Raw genomic sequence first — 20599 nt, forward strand, 5'->3', positions numbered from 1 at the left:
AGAGATTGATTCATCATCCTGTCACACCAGTGTACCGCTGCGCCCCTAACAGACGTGTATCCATCAATAAGAGGAGCAGATTCTTCCTCCTAGCATATGAAGGAGTGTATACACGCTGTGCATAGTAAGCATATTCGGCTAGATACCAGCCAGGACGGGTTAATAAGCTGGGGAAGCGGCCGGGAAGACTGACACGTTAAAAATAAAACACAGCCTATTAAAACCCCCTCCACCCACAGCATGCTGGAAAAGAAACCTTGACAAATTGGAAGACAGACGCCTTTTCCCCCTGCACTTCACTTGCAGACAATCCTGGAGCAGTTACACCCACAAACACTCAGACGTAGGTGGGGCACACACACACACACACACACACACACACACACACACACACACAGTGTTTATTATTCAAGCGTGAAACCAGAGAGGCCCACGGGAGACGAGCCATACATGTAACAACACATGGAAAGTGTAAGGATCGCTCCCAAAGCCAAGCAGGGGCATAAACAAACAAATCCAGAGGCCAGGAAGAAGAAAAAAAAGAAAAGAAAAGAAATCAGGGATGGCTCTAATTACAGCTAAAAGTCACGAGGAAGCCCGAGAGTGTGTGCGTCGGCATGCGCTGTTGCTGGAGAAACAGTCATCATTAAGCAATTTGTTCTCTTTTATTACCGCCATTGTAATTAGAAATAATTGAATTGCGGAGCGAGGCGTTCGCCGTCGCGCGCTGCCCGTATCCGAGACGCTATCGTTCTCCTCTTATCAACGAGAGCCACAATCATATCTGTGCCATTAGCATTTTGATTGAACACAAAGGAAACACAAAGACCGGGAAGCGTGTACGGACAATGTGCGCGCGCGTGCATGCGATCGCTCTCGGGCCAACGTTTTTCAGGGACTTTTCACCGGGGATGTGCCACTCTGCACAGATACCAACAGCACAGAAGACGGACGGAGGGAGGAAGAGACGGGAGAGAGGGACTCCAGAGCGGAGACTCGGTTCGGGTCAGGAGGCGAGGAACAAAAGTGCAGGAAGAAGAAAAAGAACCCAGAGCAAAGTGGCATTTGAGAGACGTTAATGTGGGAGGGATGAAGCAGCGGAGGGGTTTGATGGATGGAGGAGAGAAAGCGAGGGATCACGGAGCGAGACTCCTTCGAGACCGGAACGAGAGAAAGAGAATCCTCAGGACACGCAGGGACGGAAAGAGCACGAGAGTCTCCTGAGGGCGGAGGAGAAAAAAGGGTCACCCAGACAGCGGAGACAGGTGGAGACGTCACGTGAACCGAGGAAGAGACATGTCTTCTCTCTCTCCGTCAGTGTGTGACTGCAGGCTGATGACTGTAATGCACAATTCTTCTGATGTCATTTAAACCATCACCTTTTGCAGAGAACCGCCCCCCCCCCCCCCCACACACACACAGTTTGTGTGTGATAATTGTTCTCTGCCAAGTTTAGATCACAATCAGATCTCCCAGATGATTAAAATGGAAAATTCTCACATAACCGTGTAACTGTGCATCGCATATAACAGCGCATAATGACAAGACGCATGAAAGATTGTTCTGAGCACAATACCTGCTAAATAAAAGAGTGTACACACGAGGCGCGTGCGTGCGTGGAGGTCGTAAGGACCTTGCTGATTTTTAAACTATTGAGCATTTCATAAAACACAAAATGACATTATTCTGTCGATTACAGTTAGGCAGAGAACCACCATCGCCTGACATAAAACCGCAAACTTTATCCGGTGCAGAAAGGGGAGGGGGAGGGTAACGAATCATTTGGGGAGCCGAAAAAGAGTCGACTCCCATCGGAGAGCCGAGACCCGAGTCAAATGATCTGACTCACTGAGATTCCCATCACTGCTGCTCTACTGCTCTAGCGTGGAGCTTCACTTCTGTTTTTTTTTTTAAGTTCACTGCTGTAGCACAGAAACATCTAGAAATATCAGTAACCCTGGTGAGCTTAAGATTATTTCGAGTCCATGTCAATTTCACCGAGTCCATTTTAAATTTTTACTCCACAAGACTTCGCGAAGGCCGCAGGGAATACAGATGGGAATAATTAAGGGGAAACTATCGATAGGCGCACACGTTCAGGGGAAAGGAACCGATCAGAAGACGAGCTTGGGACCAAAACAGGAAACCAAAACAAAACCAGACGGTCCACTGGAGTCGCGATAGAAATTCGCGAGGTAGAAAAAGCGACGGCTCTTTAACGAATCGAATACTCGTCCGGTCGACGGTTTTATATTCACGTTTGCGTCAACGCTCTCCACAGACGTTACCCGGTTGGTTTGTTTAGCATACTTCGCGTACGAGCGCTCCAAGTGGCAAAACGTCACGACGATTTCCGAGGCTACAGGAAGAAATCTGCAATCCTGGAAGCCTTCCGTGTTGGAATAAATCGGCCTCGACGCTCGGTTGTTTGTTTAGAATAAATATTGACAGTTTGGCTGCGTAGCATGTTTTTTTTTTTCCCCCTGCAGAGTTCAGCCAGCTACGGTACGACGTCCGGGACGCGGCGAGCAAAGTCTCCGCACGACGTCGTACGCCTAGGCCTTAAGATGGTAGCTTTAAAAGGTCCGAGTCGCTGACGTCTGCTCGCCGCAACAACCGTTTCCGTTTACACGTGCGATACAGGCTGAAGCGTGCAATCTGCAAAGTATCACGAGGCAAAACGCTTACTCTAACGTATCCACAGAAACAAACACAGGCACGTTACCCTTCGGCTAAATCCCAGATTATAACATCCACGTGGCTTTAGAGTGAAAGTCTCCGCATCCGTCAGAGCAGAAAATATCAAATATAAACATACACCGTCTGGAAAATACGGGAGGGGAGTACGAGTCGAGTCGGGGAGTTGAGGTAAGTCCTAAAGGAAGTCACAACTCCTGTGCAGATACATAAAAGTCTCCACTTCTCTCTCTCTCACACACACACACACACACAGAGCTCCGCTCTCCCAGTCATCACTTATCAAAGTGGCTGTGTGATCTGCAGAGAACTCGACTAAACACAGATGCTCACCTCACCAATACAGCTCCAGCGCAATTCTCTGGTGTGTGAGATCAGACGAACCACACACACACACACACACACACACACACACGTTCATCCGACGTACACGGTGGGGAGGCGTGAGAACTAAACGGTTAGATCGGATAGCTCTGTAGACGGTAACCATCAGCTCAGAGTGCTGGTGTAAGTAGTGTCTACACTCCTGTAGAAACGCCGTTTCCTCTTCCTTACCTCTCCTTCCTGTTTCGTCTTCTATAGTTAAAAGGACAATTTTTTTTTAAAATAAATAATAAATAAATAAATAATGGGGGTTAAATTAAAAAAAGCAAATAAAGGAATAAATATATGGATTAATAAATGAATGGCAGAAAATTGGGTTAAATTTCAAATAAATAAATAAATAAATAAATACATAAATAAATAAACGAGCCATTAAGGCCACGTTGGAAAGGATGCAGTAAAAATCCAAAAAGGTACAACAAGGATATTTTTTCCACAGCAAAAACGTTTACAGGCCTAACGATCGTGTGCATTCTCGAGAATTTTACTCCGAATGATTAAATGTGTTTTCAAACCCAAAGAACATTTCCTGCCCTTCTGATGATGTAATGGTTCACCAGTAACACCAGTGGGAATGCGTGACGGTTCAGTGGTTCCACAAACCAGCGTCAGAGCCTACGGTGGGAAAACAGTTCGGAGTTTGAGCATTAGTTTTCTCAAAAGCACTAAAACACTGCGGTTATTTTATCCGGTGGAGAAAGCGGGCTGGACGTGATGCATGCTCTACCGTTTAGGAAACTCTGAGGAGTGTTTACACGAGGAGAGAAAGGCTTAGAGAACAATTGCTTCTGCATCGTTCTGAATCAATTTCAGCGGCCGCATTAAGATTCATGGATCTCTCTCTCTCTCTCTTTCAAACAGCAGATACAGAAAAGGAGGAGAGAGGGAAGATGAAATCATGGAAGAATGTCCTTGATGGATAGAAAGAGACATTGCACGAGGTGAAGGGGGGAAACCCGAGGGAACGCACGCTTGACAACAGGTTTGTTTATTACACACACACACACACACACACAATGGAAAAGGTGGACTGAAGCTTAATTGAGAGAAAAGAGAGTGCAATTAGCGCTGCGGTGCCATTAGCAGGACAGTGGGTGGGGAGTCTGAGAGTGACTGGCAACCCGTCAGGGCAACGCATCACTGCATAGACAGCTCATAGAGAGCTCATGATATACGAGAGAGAGAGAACAAGAGATGGCATATGAGACAAAGAAAAGTAGAGAGAGAGAGAGACACAGGTGGAGCTGAATGAAGTGGGGACAAAGGAAGGAAAACAGGAGGATGATGGAGAGGAATGAGAGGAGGTAATGAGTCTCTCTCACAAATGTCCACACATTAGCTCTCTCTCCATCCTGTGTCCTCCTCTCTGAGTAACTAATGAGCCGGCAACCTGGCCTCCCATTTCACATACACACACACCCCCCCCACCCACCCACCCACACACGGCCAATTTAGAGTCACCAATCCACTCGCTGTTTTGGGGCAGATACCTGGAGCTGTGAGGTGGTGATGAAATGAACCACTTCTGAATATTATTTATATAAACCAACTAGCAAACATGCACACATTTAATAAACAAATCACAGCATTCGCCGTGTGTGTGTACATATATATATATGCATGTATATATATATAGAGGGAGAGAGAGAGAGAGAGAGAGAGAGAGAGAGAGAGAGAGAGAGAGTTAATCATACTTTACTCATTTTAGCTGAACATCATGACTACTAGTCATCCTGACTACTGCTTCCTGTCGCCTTCCGGTGGAAAAGACATACTGAATACTAAACTGTAAAGTACATGAGGTTCTAATAATAAAGATTATATTTAAACAAAATATCTCCTGAGTTTTTGCTTTAAAGAAAACAAAATGTCCCATTCCTAATGAAACATACATACCCATTATATGAAAAACACACCTGACTCCTCCACTGGGAGAGAGAGAAGTGTACAGGCCTGTCTCAGCTGTCAGAAAGAGGGAGGGAGGGAGGGAGAGAGAAAGGTGTGGGGAGGGAGGGAGAGAGAGGTGTGGGGAGGGAGAGAGAGAGGTGTGGGGAGGGAGAGAGAGAGGCGTGGGGAGGGGTACGCAGGAGCAAGAGGAAGAGGGAAGGTAAAGGTTTAATAATGGATGCTGCAGTCGTAACCCTGTTCACTCATTATCCACATCTGATCGCACTCATGGCGAGGTGTATGCCCTCACCACCAACTAGTTATTACCTGCTTTATTATTTATCAAAACCATTTCCACAACAAGCGGCTGATCGCACAGCTGAGAGCCCTCGGCCAAACCCCCCGTGTTCCGCTGTTATGCAGGTTAAAACGCACGAGCCAGCCGCTGAGAAACCGGAATCAGACTACAGCTCACAGAACATCCACCCGCGACCCTGAACTCCGGCAGAGAGGAGCGCGCATCTCAGAGACGCGAGTTTTGGTGGTCTGATGTTTTAAAGATACATTTTAAGCAGCCGAGGTTTCAGTGCGATTCAGTTCTGTGCAAAACAAACTTTTAGCGGACGGATTTGGGAAACTCCTACAGAGACTGGACAGATTACACACCACATGGATTGACGGAAACCACGCCTTCACTGAGGTTCACAGTGGGCACACCTCCTTCTCTGAGGCCAACAGTGGCCACACCTCCTTCCCTGAGACTAACAGTGGCCACACCTCCTTCCCTGAGACTAACAGTGGCCACACCTCCTTCTCTAATATGAACACACAGACCACACCTCCTTCTCTAAGATCAACAGTGGCCACACCTCCTTCCCTGAGACTAACAGTGGCCACACCTCCTTCTCTAATATGAACACAGAGACCACACTTGCTTCTCTGAGGCCAAAAGTGGCCACACCTCCTTCCCTGAGACTAACAGCGGCCACACCTCCTTCCCTGAGACTAAGAGTGGCCACACCTCCTTCTCTAATATGAACACACAGACCACACCTCCTTCTCTAAGATCAACAGTGGTCACACCTCCTTCTCTAATATGAACAGAGACCACGCCTCCTTCTCTGAGACTAACAGTGGCCACACCTCCTTCCCTGAGACTAACAGTGGCCACACCTCCTTCCCTGAGACTAACAGTGGCCACACCTCCTCCACTGAGACCAACAGTGGCCACACCTCACATGTCACTGGGACACAGAGTACAGAATTGCTAAGAATGACTAAGAATGACAGGCACAGAAGTCACGCCTCCTTCACTGACACATAAGCCACACCTTTACTAGGACAGATACAAAAGCCACACCTCTATCATTACGAGGAACACAGAGGCCACACCTTCACTGGGACAGATAGAGAAGCCACACCTCTTTCACAAGGAGAGATGGAGGCCACACCTCCTTCACTGGGAGGGATACAGAGGCCACACCTCCCTCTTTAAGAGGAACACAGAGGCCACACATCCGTCAATGAATTGATGAAACAGAACATCCTGACTTGCTCAAATTACATGTTGGGCCAGGACTTCCAGAACATTCTGGAAATAAACACGACTAAGTAACATCAGCCAAACACAAACATCAGCTTGTGTTTTCACCCGTTAAGACAAAAAGTTAACGGCTCCAGGCAGGTCGAAAATTAAAGTCTGCAAATGTTGAATTCAGAGTGACACAATGCTGCGAGCATTAATATCCCAGAATCAATTAAATGCTGAATTAACAAGAGTGTGCAAATAACACTCCGTCAATATTTACTCAAAACACATAAAAAGAGAGCGCAGCGGTTTGGAGAAGGGGGTGTGTGATATGACACACTCCTTTATAAAGGATTAATCTCGCCGGAGAAATTACTTAGATCCGACCTTCACTCGTTCTGCCCAAGGCTCTGAAAAGAAGAGTTCAATATAATTTAAACCAAACACGCAAAGACATGTTTGATGTCCTTTTTTTTTTTTTTAAAATCTACAATCTAACGTAGCTAACGAGTAAAGTCTCTCTCACCCAAAATCTCTTTTTTTTTTCCACTGAATGTCTGCATCGACCCACATCCAGTTCTTCAGCAATACCACCAAGACTCGATCATGTGGTTTAGGACACAGCCTAGAAACATGAAGAAACGTTGACCTTGTGGAGAAATGCTGTCACAATGTGGTGTCGGCCATCTTGGGAAATCAGAATCACCTTTATTTGCTTGTTTTTTTTCTTTCTTTTTTTTTTGTTTACCCCTAATGCTAGTTCACCCTAGGCTCCACCTCCCAGAGTTCGAAGACAGCAACGTGCGATAAGAATAGATATGAATTTGTAAATATCGACTCAAAAGTTTAAGAAATTAAACCGCAGCAAGTGTATATGAAGATTGCGGCTGTATTTATGGAAATGATTTTGTAAGAAATTGGCTTCCATCAGTTGTTGAGCTGCATGGGCCTTGTAGCTCTAGGGGAAAATTGTTGGAAATTGCGTTTTTGCCGAACTAGAAAAATTACCTAGGAAAACCAGAGTTCAGTCATTTTCTCTTCTACACTCCGAGTTAATGCGAGTGTCCCAGAGTTCCGACTCCCTCGAAGAGAAAGAGAACCACCGAGTTAGTGTTCCTAAATCAAATCATTTTTCCTCGATGCAATAAAGAAAAGTTCGGTCAAAAAAACTTCAGTGAGTCAACTCAATAAAAAAAAACTGTAGGCTCAGTAATGCACAGATACACAGAGAGAGAGAGAGAGAGAGAGAGAGAGAGAGAGAAAGAGAGAGAGAGTGTGTGTGCGAGAGAAAGAGACAGAGAGAGAAAGGAAGAGCAAGAGAGACAGAGAAAGAGAGAGAGACAGACTGAGAGAAAGATGGACAGGGAGACAGAAAGACATATTGAGAGAAAGACAGACAGAGAGAGAGAGAGAGAAAGAGAGACAGAGATAGAGAAAGAGAGACGGACTGAGAGAAAAACGGACAGGGAGACAGAAAGACAGAGAGAAAGAGAGAGAGAGAAAGACAGAGAGAGAGACAAACAGAGACAGAGAGAGAGAGAAAGACAGACAGAGAGACAGAGTGAAAGGGAGACAGAAAGAGAGACAGGGAGACAGAGAGAGAGAGACACAGACAGGGAGACAGAGAGAGAGAGACACAGACAGGGAGACAGAGAGAGACAGACAGGGAGACAGAGAGAGAGAGACAGAGACAGGGAGACAGAGAGAGAGACAGGGACAGGGAGACAGACAGAGAGAGAGACAGAGAGAAAGAGAGAGATGGCAGATGAGTGTGGCAGTGGGGTGATCAGATCAGATGGGTGGAGGGTACAGTATGTCTCCACCCAAACACACACACACACACACACACACTCTGTGCTGCTGGCACAACACAACACAACACAGCTGTTAATAGTGCTCACCGCATTAGATATTTATAAAGCTCGGCCCACGAAGCTGCCAGCACTCGTTTAATATGAAAACACAACTCCGCTGCCTCAAACACATTTCCAGACCTTATGTTTACCGCCGCCTCGGCAAGCCCCAACGCCACTGGGGTTTACGCTCCACTTTAGCAGGAGACTGTGGTCTGGAGTATCAACAATGGGCCTTGCTTTCCATCTCCTTCTCCCTCCATCATTTTCTCTCTCTCTCTCTCTCTCTCACACACACACTTTCAGTGATAAACAACGTAAAGCAGATTCTCAGAAACGAAACCCATCTTCAAAAGACAGTGTTTTACACATAATGAATGCGTCCTCCTCCTATAGAAGTCTACTCAAAGGGAAAATAGCACAGCTGCCTCACAACTCCAGGGTTCCAGGATTGACCCTGGCTGTGGGGTATCCCCACGTCCCCATGTGTGGGTATCTTCCAAGACTTCGCTAGTTGGAGGATTTCCAAGTCTAAATTACCCCTAGAAGATGGTGTCCACCAATGGACTGGAATCCCAACCAGAGTGTACTCCTGGCTGGTGCTCAGGTCCACTGCGGCCTTAACCAGGATAACGTGCCTACTGACGACACCGTTAGACGAGAGTTCCATGAAGCAGCGAGGACTCCTGTAGGACTGTCCTCCCTCCGTCTCTGGGGGAGTTAAATATGTTCAGTAATGATGAAGGGATCAGGCCAGATTCTCCATGCTGCTGGACGGATAGAGCTATAACAGGTCAAAGGTTACATAACTCTATTTATGAATGATTTGGCAGCAGGGGGTTTCATTTCCTGGAGACTCCATCTACACACAGCTGCAGGGTCTGCTTCCTTCCTCTGGCTTAAAAAAAAAGAAAAGAAAAAAAAAAAGTCTATTATCTGCTGGAGAACGTCCTTCATGCCTGTGCGGCATGAAGAGAGGACACGGAATGGGGCGAGCGTGACTAAATTCGGTTTTTAATAGCATGGTGCGTTGATTCCTTATCTGATTAAGACTGCCTCGGTTCTGGTCTGGTCTCTCCGTCTTGCTGTGTGGACTTGCAGTGCCAAGCTCTCCAAGCCCGGAGCAAGCGACCTCTTTGGCAAGTCCTACGAGGACCGTTTGGTCATTAACGAGCGAAGAGGGCGTAATTAGCCGGAACGGGCAACAAGGTGGGCAAGGGGGCGGTAGACCTGGGCAGGCAGTTGAGGTGCAACGGAAGTGTTAGGTGCTGCCTGAATTTCATGCCCTTCCTCCTACACACACACACACACACTCATAAATGCATGCTTTTCTCCTGGCAGCTGGCTGATGAGCTGAGCAGTGATTAAGAGTGAGTGAACACATCATTTCCTTTGTCACTGTGATGAGGCCTGGGAGAAAAGCCCTCGGGTGGGAAAAGGAGAGAGAGAGAGAGAGAGAGAGAGAGAAGAGAAAGAGGAGGATGCATGTGATTAGGTGTGCCATTTAAATGACATTCACACTAATCGCTGACATCAGGTTAGTCGCTAGGAAAAAAGAAATACCATCGAGAGTTTTCGCAGCTAATGGTGGAGGTGCCGGAGCTTCTAGACGACGGCGCCGAATCTCGCCTTGTTCCTAATTCCATTTGCCGAGAGTCGTGGTTAAGCAGGCGAGTGGGCCTGTGGGAAATCACCCACAATTCCCTCTCTAGACCAACACCGCACACCCTTGTGCTCACTTGGGCACACACATTATAATGACTACTAACTCACCTCTAAAGGAGTTCTGCTCAACAGCGTCCTTTCCACCAGCTCAGGCCTGGTCAGACAGAGCCGAGCGGGGGGGTGGGGGGGGTGGGGGGGACGGGACAAAAACCACCTTGATAACATATGAAAGTCTGCGGCTGAAGTCACGGTGCCTTTCAGGCGGGATAGAAACACTCCTCTATTTGAACTGTAATCCCTTCTTTCCTCCTGCGAACAGTGCGGATGTAGAGGAGCTCGTCAGAAGCCAGAAGTGAGGGAGAACACGGGGAGAGGGGCAGGGTGCTTCCTCTGACTGATGGAGGGATCGGAAAACAGAGCAGGGGCAATTATTTGGGAGGTTTGGAAAGGCACTTAACCCGTTCGTATTAGAAGACGAGTCGGTTGGCCTCCCGGATGAGACGAGGCTGCTACTGTTTTTGGGTTGAGGGTGATCGTCACGTAACTCTCGCTGAAGGAATAGCGAAATGCTCAGTGCTCGGTTGCGCGCATTTTCGCTTCCTCGCCGGTTTCATTTCGCGACGACTGTAAGACGGCGTCGAAAAATTTAATAAATAACGTGAAGGGATGGATAAATGGAAAAGGTCTAAGACGACGGTGGGTTCAGAAGACGCAGAAGGTTCCGGTCTTTTCCCGTGAGGACGACGAGAAGTCTATCGCACGCGTGACGTGTCTAGTGAGCGGACGAATAGATTTTAACTTGTTGTTTTTACGACTTTAGAACGATAACATAATGGATTATTGTTTACGGCTTGTATTGACTCGGGTGATGTGTGTGCGTGCGTGCTGGAAACGTGGCCAAAACTTTCGAACGTTCTCCTCCGTTACTCTACGGTCTGACCCGAGCTCTCTTGAACGTGAGGTCTATACACTGCAGCAACCGGTCACGTGAGGAACCAACACCGATTTTGTGGCTTTACGATGTTAAAATACTGTAGGCTTGCTCACGCACCCCTGTTGCCAGAATAGCAATCTTGTTCTATTATTATTATTATTATTATTATTATTATTATTATGGAGCACACTTGATGCAACCAGCTATCCTCCTAGCGGGGCATTTTGCATTGTGTATGTGGAGGTTTTTAAGCACGGGAAACATCGAAATGTGAGAAAACAAACCTCTCTGGTGCCGGGAATGACCGGACACAAAGATTTAAAATTCTCATTTGCATATATTAGTAAGAATTTGAAACATTTTGAGACAACACATTATTTGGTTAATGATTAATTATGGATTTCGGTCGTTAACCTGTTTGTCTTTTTTTTTTTTTTTACGTATTTATATTGGTTTTGTAAATAATCTGCAACATGGACCATTCATGCCAATTAAGCTCTGCTGAATTCAAATTATTTCAGAGAGAGAGAGAGAGAGAGAGAGAGAGAGAGAGAGAGAGAGAGAGGGAGGACTGTGAATGTGGGTAGTGGAAAGCAGGATTGCCTGGCACTCATCTGATGCCAACCGCACCGTCTCTCATGCCAGACAGTGGAGATTTCCCACCTCTCTCTCTCTCTCTCTCTCTCGGATAAGCGAGTGCCCCCTAACGCACACAGCACGTTGCCTGATTGAAGAGTATTTTGGCTTTGTCCTTGACAATCAACTTAAGAGCAGGATGGAGGCATTAGCACTGCCTTAGCATGACAGGATCGGAGCCTTTAATGCCTCGTCTCATTATTCCCGATATTAGAATAGCAGAGACAAAGCCGGGCGCAGACGAATACTTTTAACAGTTATCAGACACAGGCAGGCACATCATGAAATAATAAAAGAACACACACACACACACACACACAAACACACAAGCTTGGAGCGGTAGCTGAGCTTCTTGCTGCAGGCTGGGAACTGAACCGGCTCCCTGTGCTGCAGATCCAGGTAAGCAGATTAGAGAAGCGCACAATGCAGCCTTCTGTTTCACTTCCAGGAACAAACCAGTGCTTTATGCTACACACATACACACACTCACACAAAACAACACCTTGTCCACAGCCAAGAATTCCTCGCTCAGCCCAACACCTGTCTCTCTCCATCTTTTTTTTTCTTTCTTTTTCCTCCCGTCTCTCTCTCTCTCTCTCTCAGGCCTGAGCCACTCTTCCCGCGGCGAATCAGCTTTCATCCCTACGCTTCGCTGTGACCAATCGCAGCTTAAGTTACTTACACTTGCATCATTTTTTAAAAAACTACAGAATTTTAACCTGCGATCAGACACGCTCTTTGTTAACTCTGTGGATTGGATGCCATCTGGATGCTAACTCTTCCCCGGCTCTATCGGGGATGCACGCTAGCGTTAATGTTTCACGCCGTTTCATCATCTACCGGTTCATTAAAGGAAACAAGAGGCTTGGGGGGGGGGGGCAGAATCGGGGTGCGCCGGGGACATCAAGGTGATCCTCGATTTGTTTTACGGAGTTGTGGGGGGGGGGGGGGGGATAGGGGGTACGTAACGTGCATAAGGAAAAGTCAAGGTGAAACAAAAAGCGCAAACACTTGTAGACGAGAGCGTGGGAAATGAGATCTGCTCAAAAACCAGGTTTAATAATAAATAAATAAATAAATAGATAGATAGATAGATAGATAGATAGATAGATCTGCTGTGTGGTGCTGGTGAAGTTTCTCTCAGTGATCAGTGATTCCCCATCACACAGACACACGCATCAGGGATCAACATCAACACCCACCGCCTGCCGGGTAAGCCAGGGTTTGACAGGAAAATAAGGGGTTAGACTGCACAGTCGGACACACGCAGGTTGAACAGAGCTCTACGAGGCCATAAAAAAAGGGCCTTTTCCTTTTGCATTCATCTGTACAATAATTCTCTTTAATATGCGGTACACGTCTTAATAGAAATGCAAACTGTGCAGAACAATAGTGTGCATCTCAGAACTGACGAGTCGTTGGTTGATATTAAAGCTCATTTCAGCCTTGGAGGAAAGATGCAAGCACAGCAGTGTGTGAGCTTCCTGTTCACGACACATCCTATACATATCGTACAGCTTCAGAATCCCGAAATCTGATCGGCTGCGTTCGCACGTCCGTGCACCAAACGCCCGGACTCGGACACCAGGAGCTTTTGGAGCGAGGTTCACTGGACTGAAAGAACGAACGGGGCGTCCTCGCATATCCTCTGATGGATTCACAGGAAAAGGGCCCTCTTGTAAAAGAATAAGGCGTTTAGTGATAAAATGCACCCTAGCAACAGCTGGACTTCAAAAAAAATATTCTATTTGCTTATAATTATACAGTTTAAAACATTGTATTCGTTAGCAAGGCTGTCCTCTTGCTAACGTCATGCAAGTTAACGTCCTCACTTTAACAACACTGTTAGGTAAACCCCCCCCCCCCAACCCTTAACCTCCCAATCATATTAACAGCCGCTGAACATGGAAATGTCTCAGCGTTATGATTATTTCTGCACGTCTTGCCGCTTCTTCAAACTGATTAAAGATGTCTGAGGAAAAACCGAGCCTAGAATCCTAGATGAGACAGACAGCGAGCAGGAAAGAGACAATGTTCCTCCACAGCCAGAACAATGAACTCCTTCAAACACATGCACACACACACACACCTCCAGTGTGAGCATCGGTGAGAGCAGAGCCATTGCATTAACCCACAATGCAGCAGGGCAGCAGGACTGATGGCTTTGGAAAGCTCAATTTCCAGCACAATCGTCCTCATTTTAGTGCTGTAAATGCCAGCGAGATGCTGTGCTCCACACGCTTTTGTGTGAGGACCTTGCTCTCTCAAGACAGAGGCCTCAAACGAGAGAGAGAGAGAGAGAGAGAGAGAGAGAGAGAGAGAGAAGGATAAGGAAGGACAAAGCGAGCGTATCTTGGCTTCGGTGGTCACCTGGAAAGAATGGCTGAAGAATAGTGTTCAATAGTCTAACCAAGGAAAAGGTACAAGAGAGTATAAGAGAGAAAGGGGGAGGGAGAGAGAGAGAGAGAGAGAGTGAGAGAGAGAGCGCTATTCTAATTGGCATTCACTACTTCAAGTCCCTGATGTGCGTCTCTAATTCTCTCCTTTTCCCTCAGACCTGGTGCCAACCCTGGTTCGGCCAACCATCAGACCTACAAGTTTGATCCATTACCTCAGACGTGGGCGTTTATTTACGCACAAACATGATGCATCATACGAGGCAAAGATGTGGAGAAAGGGGGGGAAGAAAAAAAACCCCCAAACAAACAAACAGAGCCTCCATTATACTCAAGGGGGCATTTATTTATTTGGCATGACTTTTTGGCTCCACGTCTTCCTTCAGAAAGGAGCGCCACTGGAAACCACCACAAGAGTTCTTCTGACTGAATCAACTCCGTCCTACGCCGAAACGCAAGTATCCTGATGGGGGCGTGGTCTCTTCCAGGACTGACCAGATCCCAAAAGCGACGAGAGATTACGGCGTGATGTGCAAGACGGCGAGAGCGCTCTCCAGCACCGTCATCATAAACCCAGGGAAAATCTTTTGGAAGGATGGTGTCCATCGCTCCAGGACAGTCTGGAAGCTCTTCTGGAGCTCCAGCAACTTATGTTGTTTTTTTTAATTTGTGACCTTTCTGTATGGGCTTGTACTATTTTTAGCTATTTACTGTGTATAAGAGGCTTTTGCTAGATTGGGGTTTAGGGATGTAGCGATTAATCAACATCATCATTATTTCAGGTGGAACTTAAATACTGACACCATTTCTGCAGAGACCAAAATCTAACCTGCAAATAAACGAATCGAGTCTGTGTCACTCGAGACGGACAGACACCCATTACGTAAGAGCGGTCTTTACCCTCGTAGCTCCAGCGTCGTCACCAGATGGTTTGGAGAATCGACTACATTTGGTTGGAGGAAGAAAATATTGAAATGACACTTTATATAAACACTTCGAGTTCAAACGTCACGGTCCGTCAGTTCCAGACTTGCACTTCAGTGCTGTAACGGAACTGATTTTGTGGCTCGAGAGCTGATACTTTTGCGGTTCAAAAGCGTGGAACGGTTCCGGATTAGGCTGAGCGCCGGTGGAAAAGCGCTACGGCGCGGTGTCTCTCCTCTTCTCCCGGTCTCTTGTTTCTCTGCGCTAGTTAGCAGGATTGAAAACCACTCACTCGCTCGCTCGCTCGTTCGTTCGAGATCCGTCCCTGTTTAAAACACCGAAGTCCGTGTATGGAGCTCAGATGACGTCGGAGAGGAGAGGAGCGAGACAGAAACCTTCTCCCTCGGGCTGCTTTAATTTAACCTCCATGCGAACGCACCGGGGGCCGAGGCCGAGATCTGCTCGATAAGCCTCAATCAGATTCCTCTGTGAGATGACCTGCTCGAGTCTGAAGGGCGTTTAACATTCGAGAGAGAGAGAGAGAGAGACTGTTAGAGACGGAGAGCGAGATATAGAGATATATAGATAGTGTGTCAGACAGAGAAAGCCAGAGAGACAAAGAGAGACTGCTAGAGACAGAGAGAGCAAGATAGAGAGATATATAGATGGTGTGCGAGAGAGAGAGAGAGACAGAGAGAGAGAGAGAGAGAGAGAGAGAGAGAGAGAGAGAGAGAGGTTGGTGTGAAAGAGGACGGTGTGTCAGCGGGTCCTGAAGCAGAAACGCTCTCCACGCTTCATTACAGACCAAAATAAAAGAGGAAAGAGCTGCTATTCTCGACTGTGTGTGTGTGTGTGTGTGTGTGTGTGTAGGAGCCTGTTTAGTCATTCAGTGGGAAGTTTCCAGATGACCCACAATGCATCTAAACCGTTCTACTGTATGTATGTCAGTGCAGAGTCAAAGTGAAACAGCGCCGGAAACCTACCAAGACACACACACACACACACACACACACACACACACACACACACACACACAGAGAGTAAGAACTGCACCTGCTGCATGCAAATGACTCAATTGCTGCTGCTTAAGTTTATTATTCCTTATTAACTCTAACTCGCATTCTTGTCAATCTTAAGAACGACTGCTTTGGAAAAGATTACAGATCAAAATCCATTTCAAATGCACTGCTCAATAAACCAGTGTGTGTGTGTGTGTGTGTGTGTGTGTGAGACTAAAGCAGACAGGAGTGTAACTCCTGTTATATATGCTGCACCTGTGCTTTGTTATTTTAACCCAACGCCTTGTTACACCTCTCTGGATACAGATAAACACTGACTGCTCACGTTCTCCACAGTTTCCGGAAATTTCTCTCGACACAATTCGAAAGGAGACGGCGAACGTTTCTGCTTCCGCTATGGGAAAGGTATTCAAGCGGTTCGAAGATACGAGAAAGCCGTCGCTATGCAACTAGAACCACGGAGACGGCGCACGGCCGCGATCTTACGACGGAGGCTAAAGGTTTAGCTAGCAGGGACGTCGCCGCTGACGGTTTTACATACGACGACGTGAAGGCGGGACGATGATGGAAACGACACCAAACTGTTGGGAGCGTCAACGTTTCCCCTCAGATGTGTCGGCAAACCCGTATGAAGAGACCCGGCTAAAATGACACCGCGATTGAACTTTAAACTAGCACGAAGCGCTAATCGGAATCTCATTTCCGCCATGTTGAGGAAAAACAGAAGAGAGGGGACGTGCGCGTGCGCGTGATCCGTTCTAAAAAAAAAAAAAAACTCGACACTCCGGACGTTTCAAACATGTTTCGGGGTAAGAGGAGCACGATTCTGTTCAAATGATTCGTTTTAATATGAAGTCTCTCCCCATCTCTCTCTCTCACACACACACACACACACACACACACACACACACACACACAGTGAATGCAGCATTAGCATTTAACGCATTGTGCGCTTGTAGGACAGGAGCACTGTGTCTTTGCAAAGTCCTCTGCTTTAGGACGAAGCCTCTTCCTAATCTCAGATAAAGACAGATAAAACAGACAGAGATAATGACAATGCTTCCCTACAGCATTATCACAACCCTTATCTAACACACACACACACACACACACACACACACACACACACACACACACACACAACAGCAGCCAAGGTATATAAAACTCCCCAAACCCTCAGATCAAAACCTGGACATGTAGGGGGTTGGCACTCCCCCCCTCCATCGATCCTTCTTCCATCACACGCTTCTTCTGATTCGACAATCAGTCAACAAGCGTCAATGAAACAGACAGCTCTGATAAAGGCAGGAGCGCGGCACTGACACGCTGATAGAGGACAACCCGCTAACACACGCTCGCACACACGGACACGGACGACTTAACAGCGGGGCGCCGTTATACATGTGTGTAAAGAGTAAAGAGTAAGCTCTTACCTCTGTGTCTGTTAGTGGTCTTGTCGAACATTAGCATAGCGTCTTCTACCTGCAAGACAATAAAAATAAATAAATAAATAAAAAGGTGTGAGGTCAGGGGTCAACCGCAGCACAGGACAGAGACCTAACGAATAATTGTCCGAACCCTGATGAAATATTTTAACGATGGGATTTTTTTTATTCCGTCGCAGTTAAATCTAGAAATGCCGACGTTAACTTCGCTAACAAAACGTTTTTATGTAACAAGTGTAACTGGTAGCTAATCAGAGCGCAGTTCTGGTTCCCAGTCTAACTAGTTGCTAATGTCTCTATAATCAGACATTTCCTGCCCACTAAAACAGTGTAACCAATCACCAAATTTTAAATGATTAGACTTTACAGTGTTATTGTTTGAAGCCCCCCCCACACACCTTTTTTTTTTTTTTTTTTTTGGAAGTTCATTCATGTATTTACTGTTGTTTATTGCTCCTTGGTGTCAGTACAAACCAAAATCTACCTCAGGCCTAATAAGCCTCGGTCGACGCCCTCATCCCTGTCCATCATAAACCTACGGTGCGCGCACACACACACACACACACACACACACACACAGAGAGAGAGAGAAAAATAGGAGACAATATCCCAGAGGGGGACCAGAGCCAAAAGGTCCTCAGTTTCTCGCCCCAGTTACCGTCGCTAGGTAACACTCTGAGCGGGCAGGGTGCGTATGGCAGAGCGAGGGTGCGTGCGAGAGGGGGGCTGACGGCGTGAGGGCGATGGGAAAAGGAATGCACATGCACGCACACACACACAAATACATACATATACACACACAAACAAGGGTAAACAGGAACAACCTGCCTCCATTGCCTCTGTTTGTTTGAATTAGAGAAGCAGTCTAACACAGAGCACGCACAGAAGCCAAACACTACTGCCAGGCTAGTGTGTGTGTGTGTGTGTGTGTGTGTGTGTGTGTGGAGGCTTCTATAATTATTAGACCATAATGATGCCCGTTATCGGTCCTCTGCACCTTTAATAGCAGGTTAGCGAGCTCACGTCCTGAACATCCTGGGGTTTTTCTAAACACACACACACCCCCAATCCCATCTATTGTCTTTAAGACACGCCCACTTTGACTCCTTCTCACTTCCATATTCAGATTTCAATATAACATAGAACCACTGTGTGTGTGTGTGTGTGTGTATCTGCATCCATATATGGAAGTCCTCAAGCAAGAATACGGTCGTTATTGACTAACGTGGGTGTGCATGTATATTCATGAATTAAACCTACAAATGTTTGTAAACACACCCGGCAGTTAGTTCTGCTTAGAACGTTGTGTGCACTTTGACATATGCAGCGTTTAATCCGTTTTTAATGAAGCCCTGGTGTGTTCTCCCTCTCGCTGCACTTCTTTGGGCAGGTGAGAACACCATCGGGTGAGAACCAAAACATCTGCTTCCGAGTGCGTTTCTTGGTCCACATGCCGGTAAACCGCAGGGTGATTCGGTCACGGTGAGAAAACGACTCAACTCTGACTGCAGGAAGTCAATGTTGGGGATTTTGGGACAGAGCTGGAGCACTTCAGAAAGGCAGAGGCTGTGTCCGAATATCTCTACTACCCTCCTATATAGTAGGACGTACGAAAGGAAGTACGCTAAAGGAGCAGTATGTCAGAATTCTCGGTATTCGTAAAACGATAGGTGAGAAATACCTGGATGACCTACTGCTTCCACTGAGATCCTCCGGACACTGCGCTATCCCATAAGGCAACGGGACTGGAGTGGAAGAGCCGACAGAATCATGAATGCCGGAACGCAGCGTATCGGCTGTAGGTCACGTGACAATGCTGACATGGTGGATGTAGTACGTCCGGATTTTATTCAAGCTACATGCTTATACGATCGTACGTACCGTATCAACAGCTGAGCAGTAGGTACCGAATCGAATGGAGCAGGCGCCGAACCGAATGGGGCAGGCTCCGAACCGAATGGGGCAGGCTCCGAACCGAATGGGGCAGGCTCCGAACCGAATGCGGCAGGCTCCGAATCGAATGGGGCAGGCTCCGAATCGAATGGGGCAGGCTCCGAATCGAATGCGGCAGGCGCCGAATCGAATGCAGTAGGTACTGTCACGGTAGGCGATTTCACACCCAGCGTGTGTGTTCCGGATATTTGTATCAATAAACCAAATGAGAAAATAAAAACAGGATGTGACACGCTAAACATTTTACACGTGTTCTGTGTGCTCGGGTGATTTTTACGATTTAAAACAGGCCAATTATTCGCTTGCGTTTTCCAGTTCTGTGCGGCCCTCAGCCAGAGTTTTTGTTTCTGCCTTGTGGGAAAACTGCACTGTGAAACCAAACAGCAATGGAACTCTCGATTCAGAACATGTTACTGTTCTAAAATGTCTAATAAATTTCAGTGTCAAATGCATTCGACAGCCCTAACACACACACACACACACAGCACAGATTCTGATCCTAAGCAAGCGACGTGTCGCTATTCCCATGCGAGCTGCTCCACTGAAGGACGGGTCATGATTCAGTGAGCACTCGGAGATGGAGTCAGCTCAGCCATTGTATACATCTATACACACATAGCGGGACAGCGGCGGGAGAGTCCCTGGTGCGTGACCGTCGAGCGTCCGTCACGCTCCACCGAGACACACATATAGACACACACGTCTCTTTTATAGAGATGCTTCAGTACCGCAGGCCTTTTCACAGCAGCCTCTCACAGCACATACTGTGCTCTTCCACCATCTGATAGCAGGTCAAGGACCTCTTCACCACACACACACACACACACACACACACACACACACACACAACCATGAGGTGAGGGCATGCTCACTCAAGGGAAGCAGAAATCTCACTCCTTTCTCCTTCTATTCTCTAGAAAACGGTTCAAAGAATAATGGCGGCCTTATCGTATGTAAAAGGAGAGCGATGGAAACTGCGCTGGAGTGGCTGGCCTTTTGTAACAATGAAGAAAAGGTTCCTCTAGCCACCTCCAGCCTTGTGAATGTTAGCCAGAAAAAGTCTGCTGCCTTTTGTAGCTCTGGAGAAAAAGAAAGCGCTGCTTCTTCACTGGTTTTCTTCCTCACGCTCTTTTAATCCGACAAGTTCAGCTCGTGATAACAATCTGAGAGGGAGGCGATTTCTGCTAGCGGCTAACGTAGTACCTTTAAGAGCGGGTTTGCTCGAGATGTTTAAAGCTAGCTGTTTGTGCCTCTGGATAGGGGAAGAAAATAAATATA

At 47.0% G+C, this 20599-nt stretch overlaps 1 protein-coding gene and 1 long non-coding RNA gene across 9 annotated transcripts in view; both read right to left on the reverse strand.

Moving 5' to 3' along the window:
* Nucleotides 1-20599, reverse strand: part of msi2a (musashi RNA-binding protein 2a) — a 218608-nt gene that overhangs the window by 83993 nt on the left and 114016 nt on the right. For all 8 annotated transcript variants that reach the window (XM_053646207.1, XM_053646206.1, XM_053646213.1 and 5 more), the window contains exon 7: nucleotides 17357-17405. In XM_053646207.1, the coding sequence (XP_053502182.1) occupies nucleotides 17357-17405 (49 nt within the window). The remainder of the gene's footprint in view (nucleotides 1-17356; nucleotides 17406-20599) is intronic.
* LOC128620867 (uncharacterized) lies at nucleotides 4942-8513 on the reverse strand. The gene is made up of 2 exons (XR_008388186.1): nucleotides 6420-8513; nucleotides 4942-6389 (listed from the first exon to the last, which is right to left on the reverse strand). It is a non-coding gene; the product is annotated as an uncharacterized LOC128620867 (long non-coding RNA).

Source organism: Ictalurus furcatus, chromosome 16, assembly GCF_023375685.1.
Source record: "Ictalurus furcatus strain D&B chromosome 16, Billie_1.0, whole genome shotgun sequence".
NCBI classification, from domain to species: domain Eukaryota; kingdom Metazoa; phylum Chordata; class Actinopteri; order Siluriformes; family Ictaluridae; genus Ictalurus; species Ictalurus furcatus.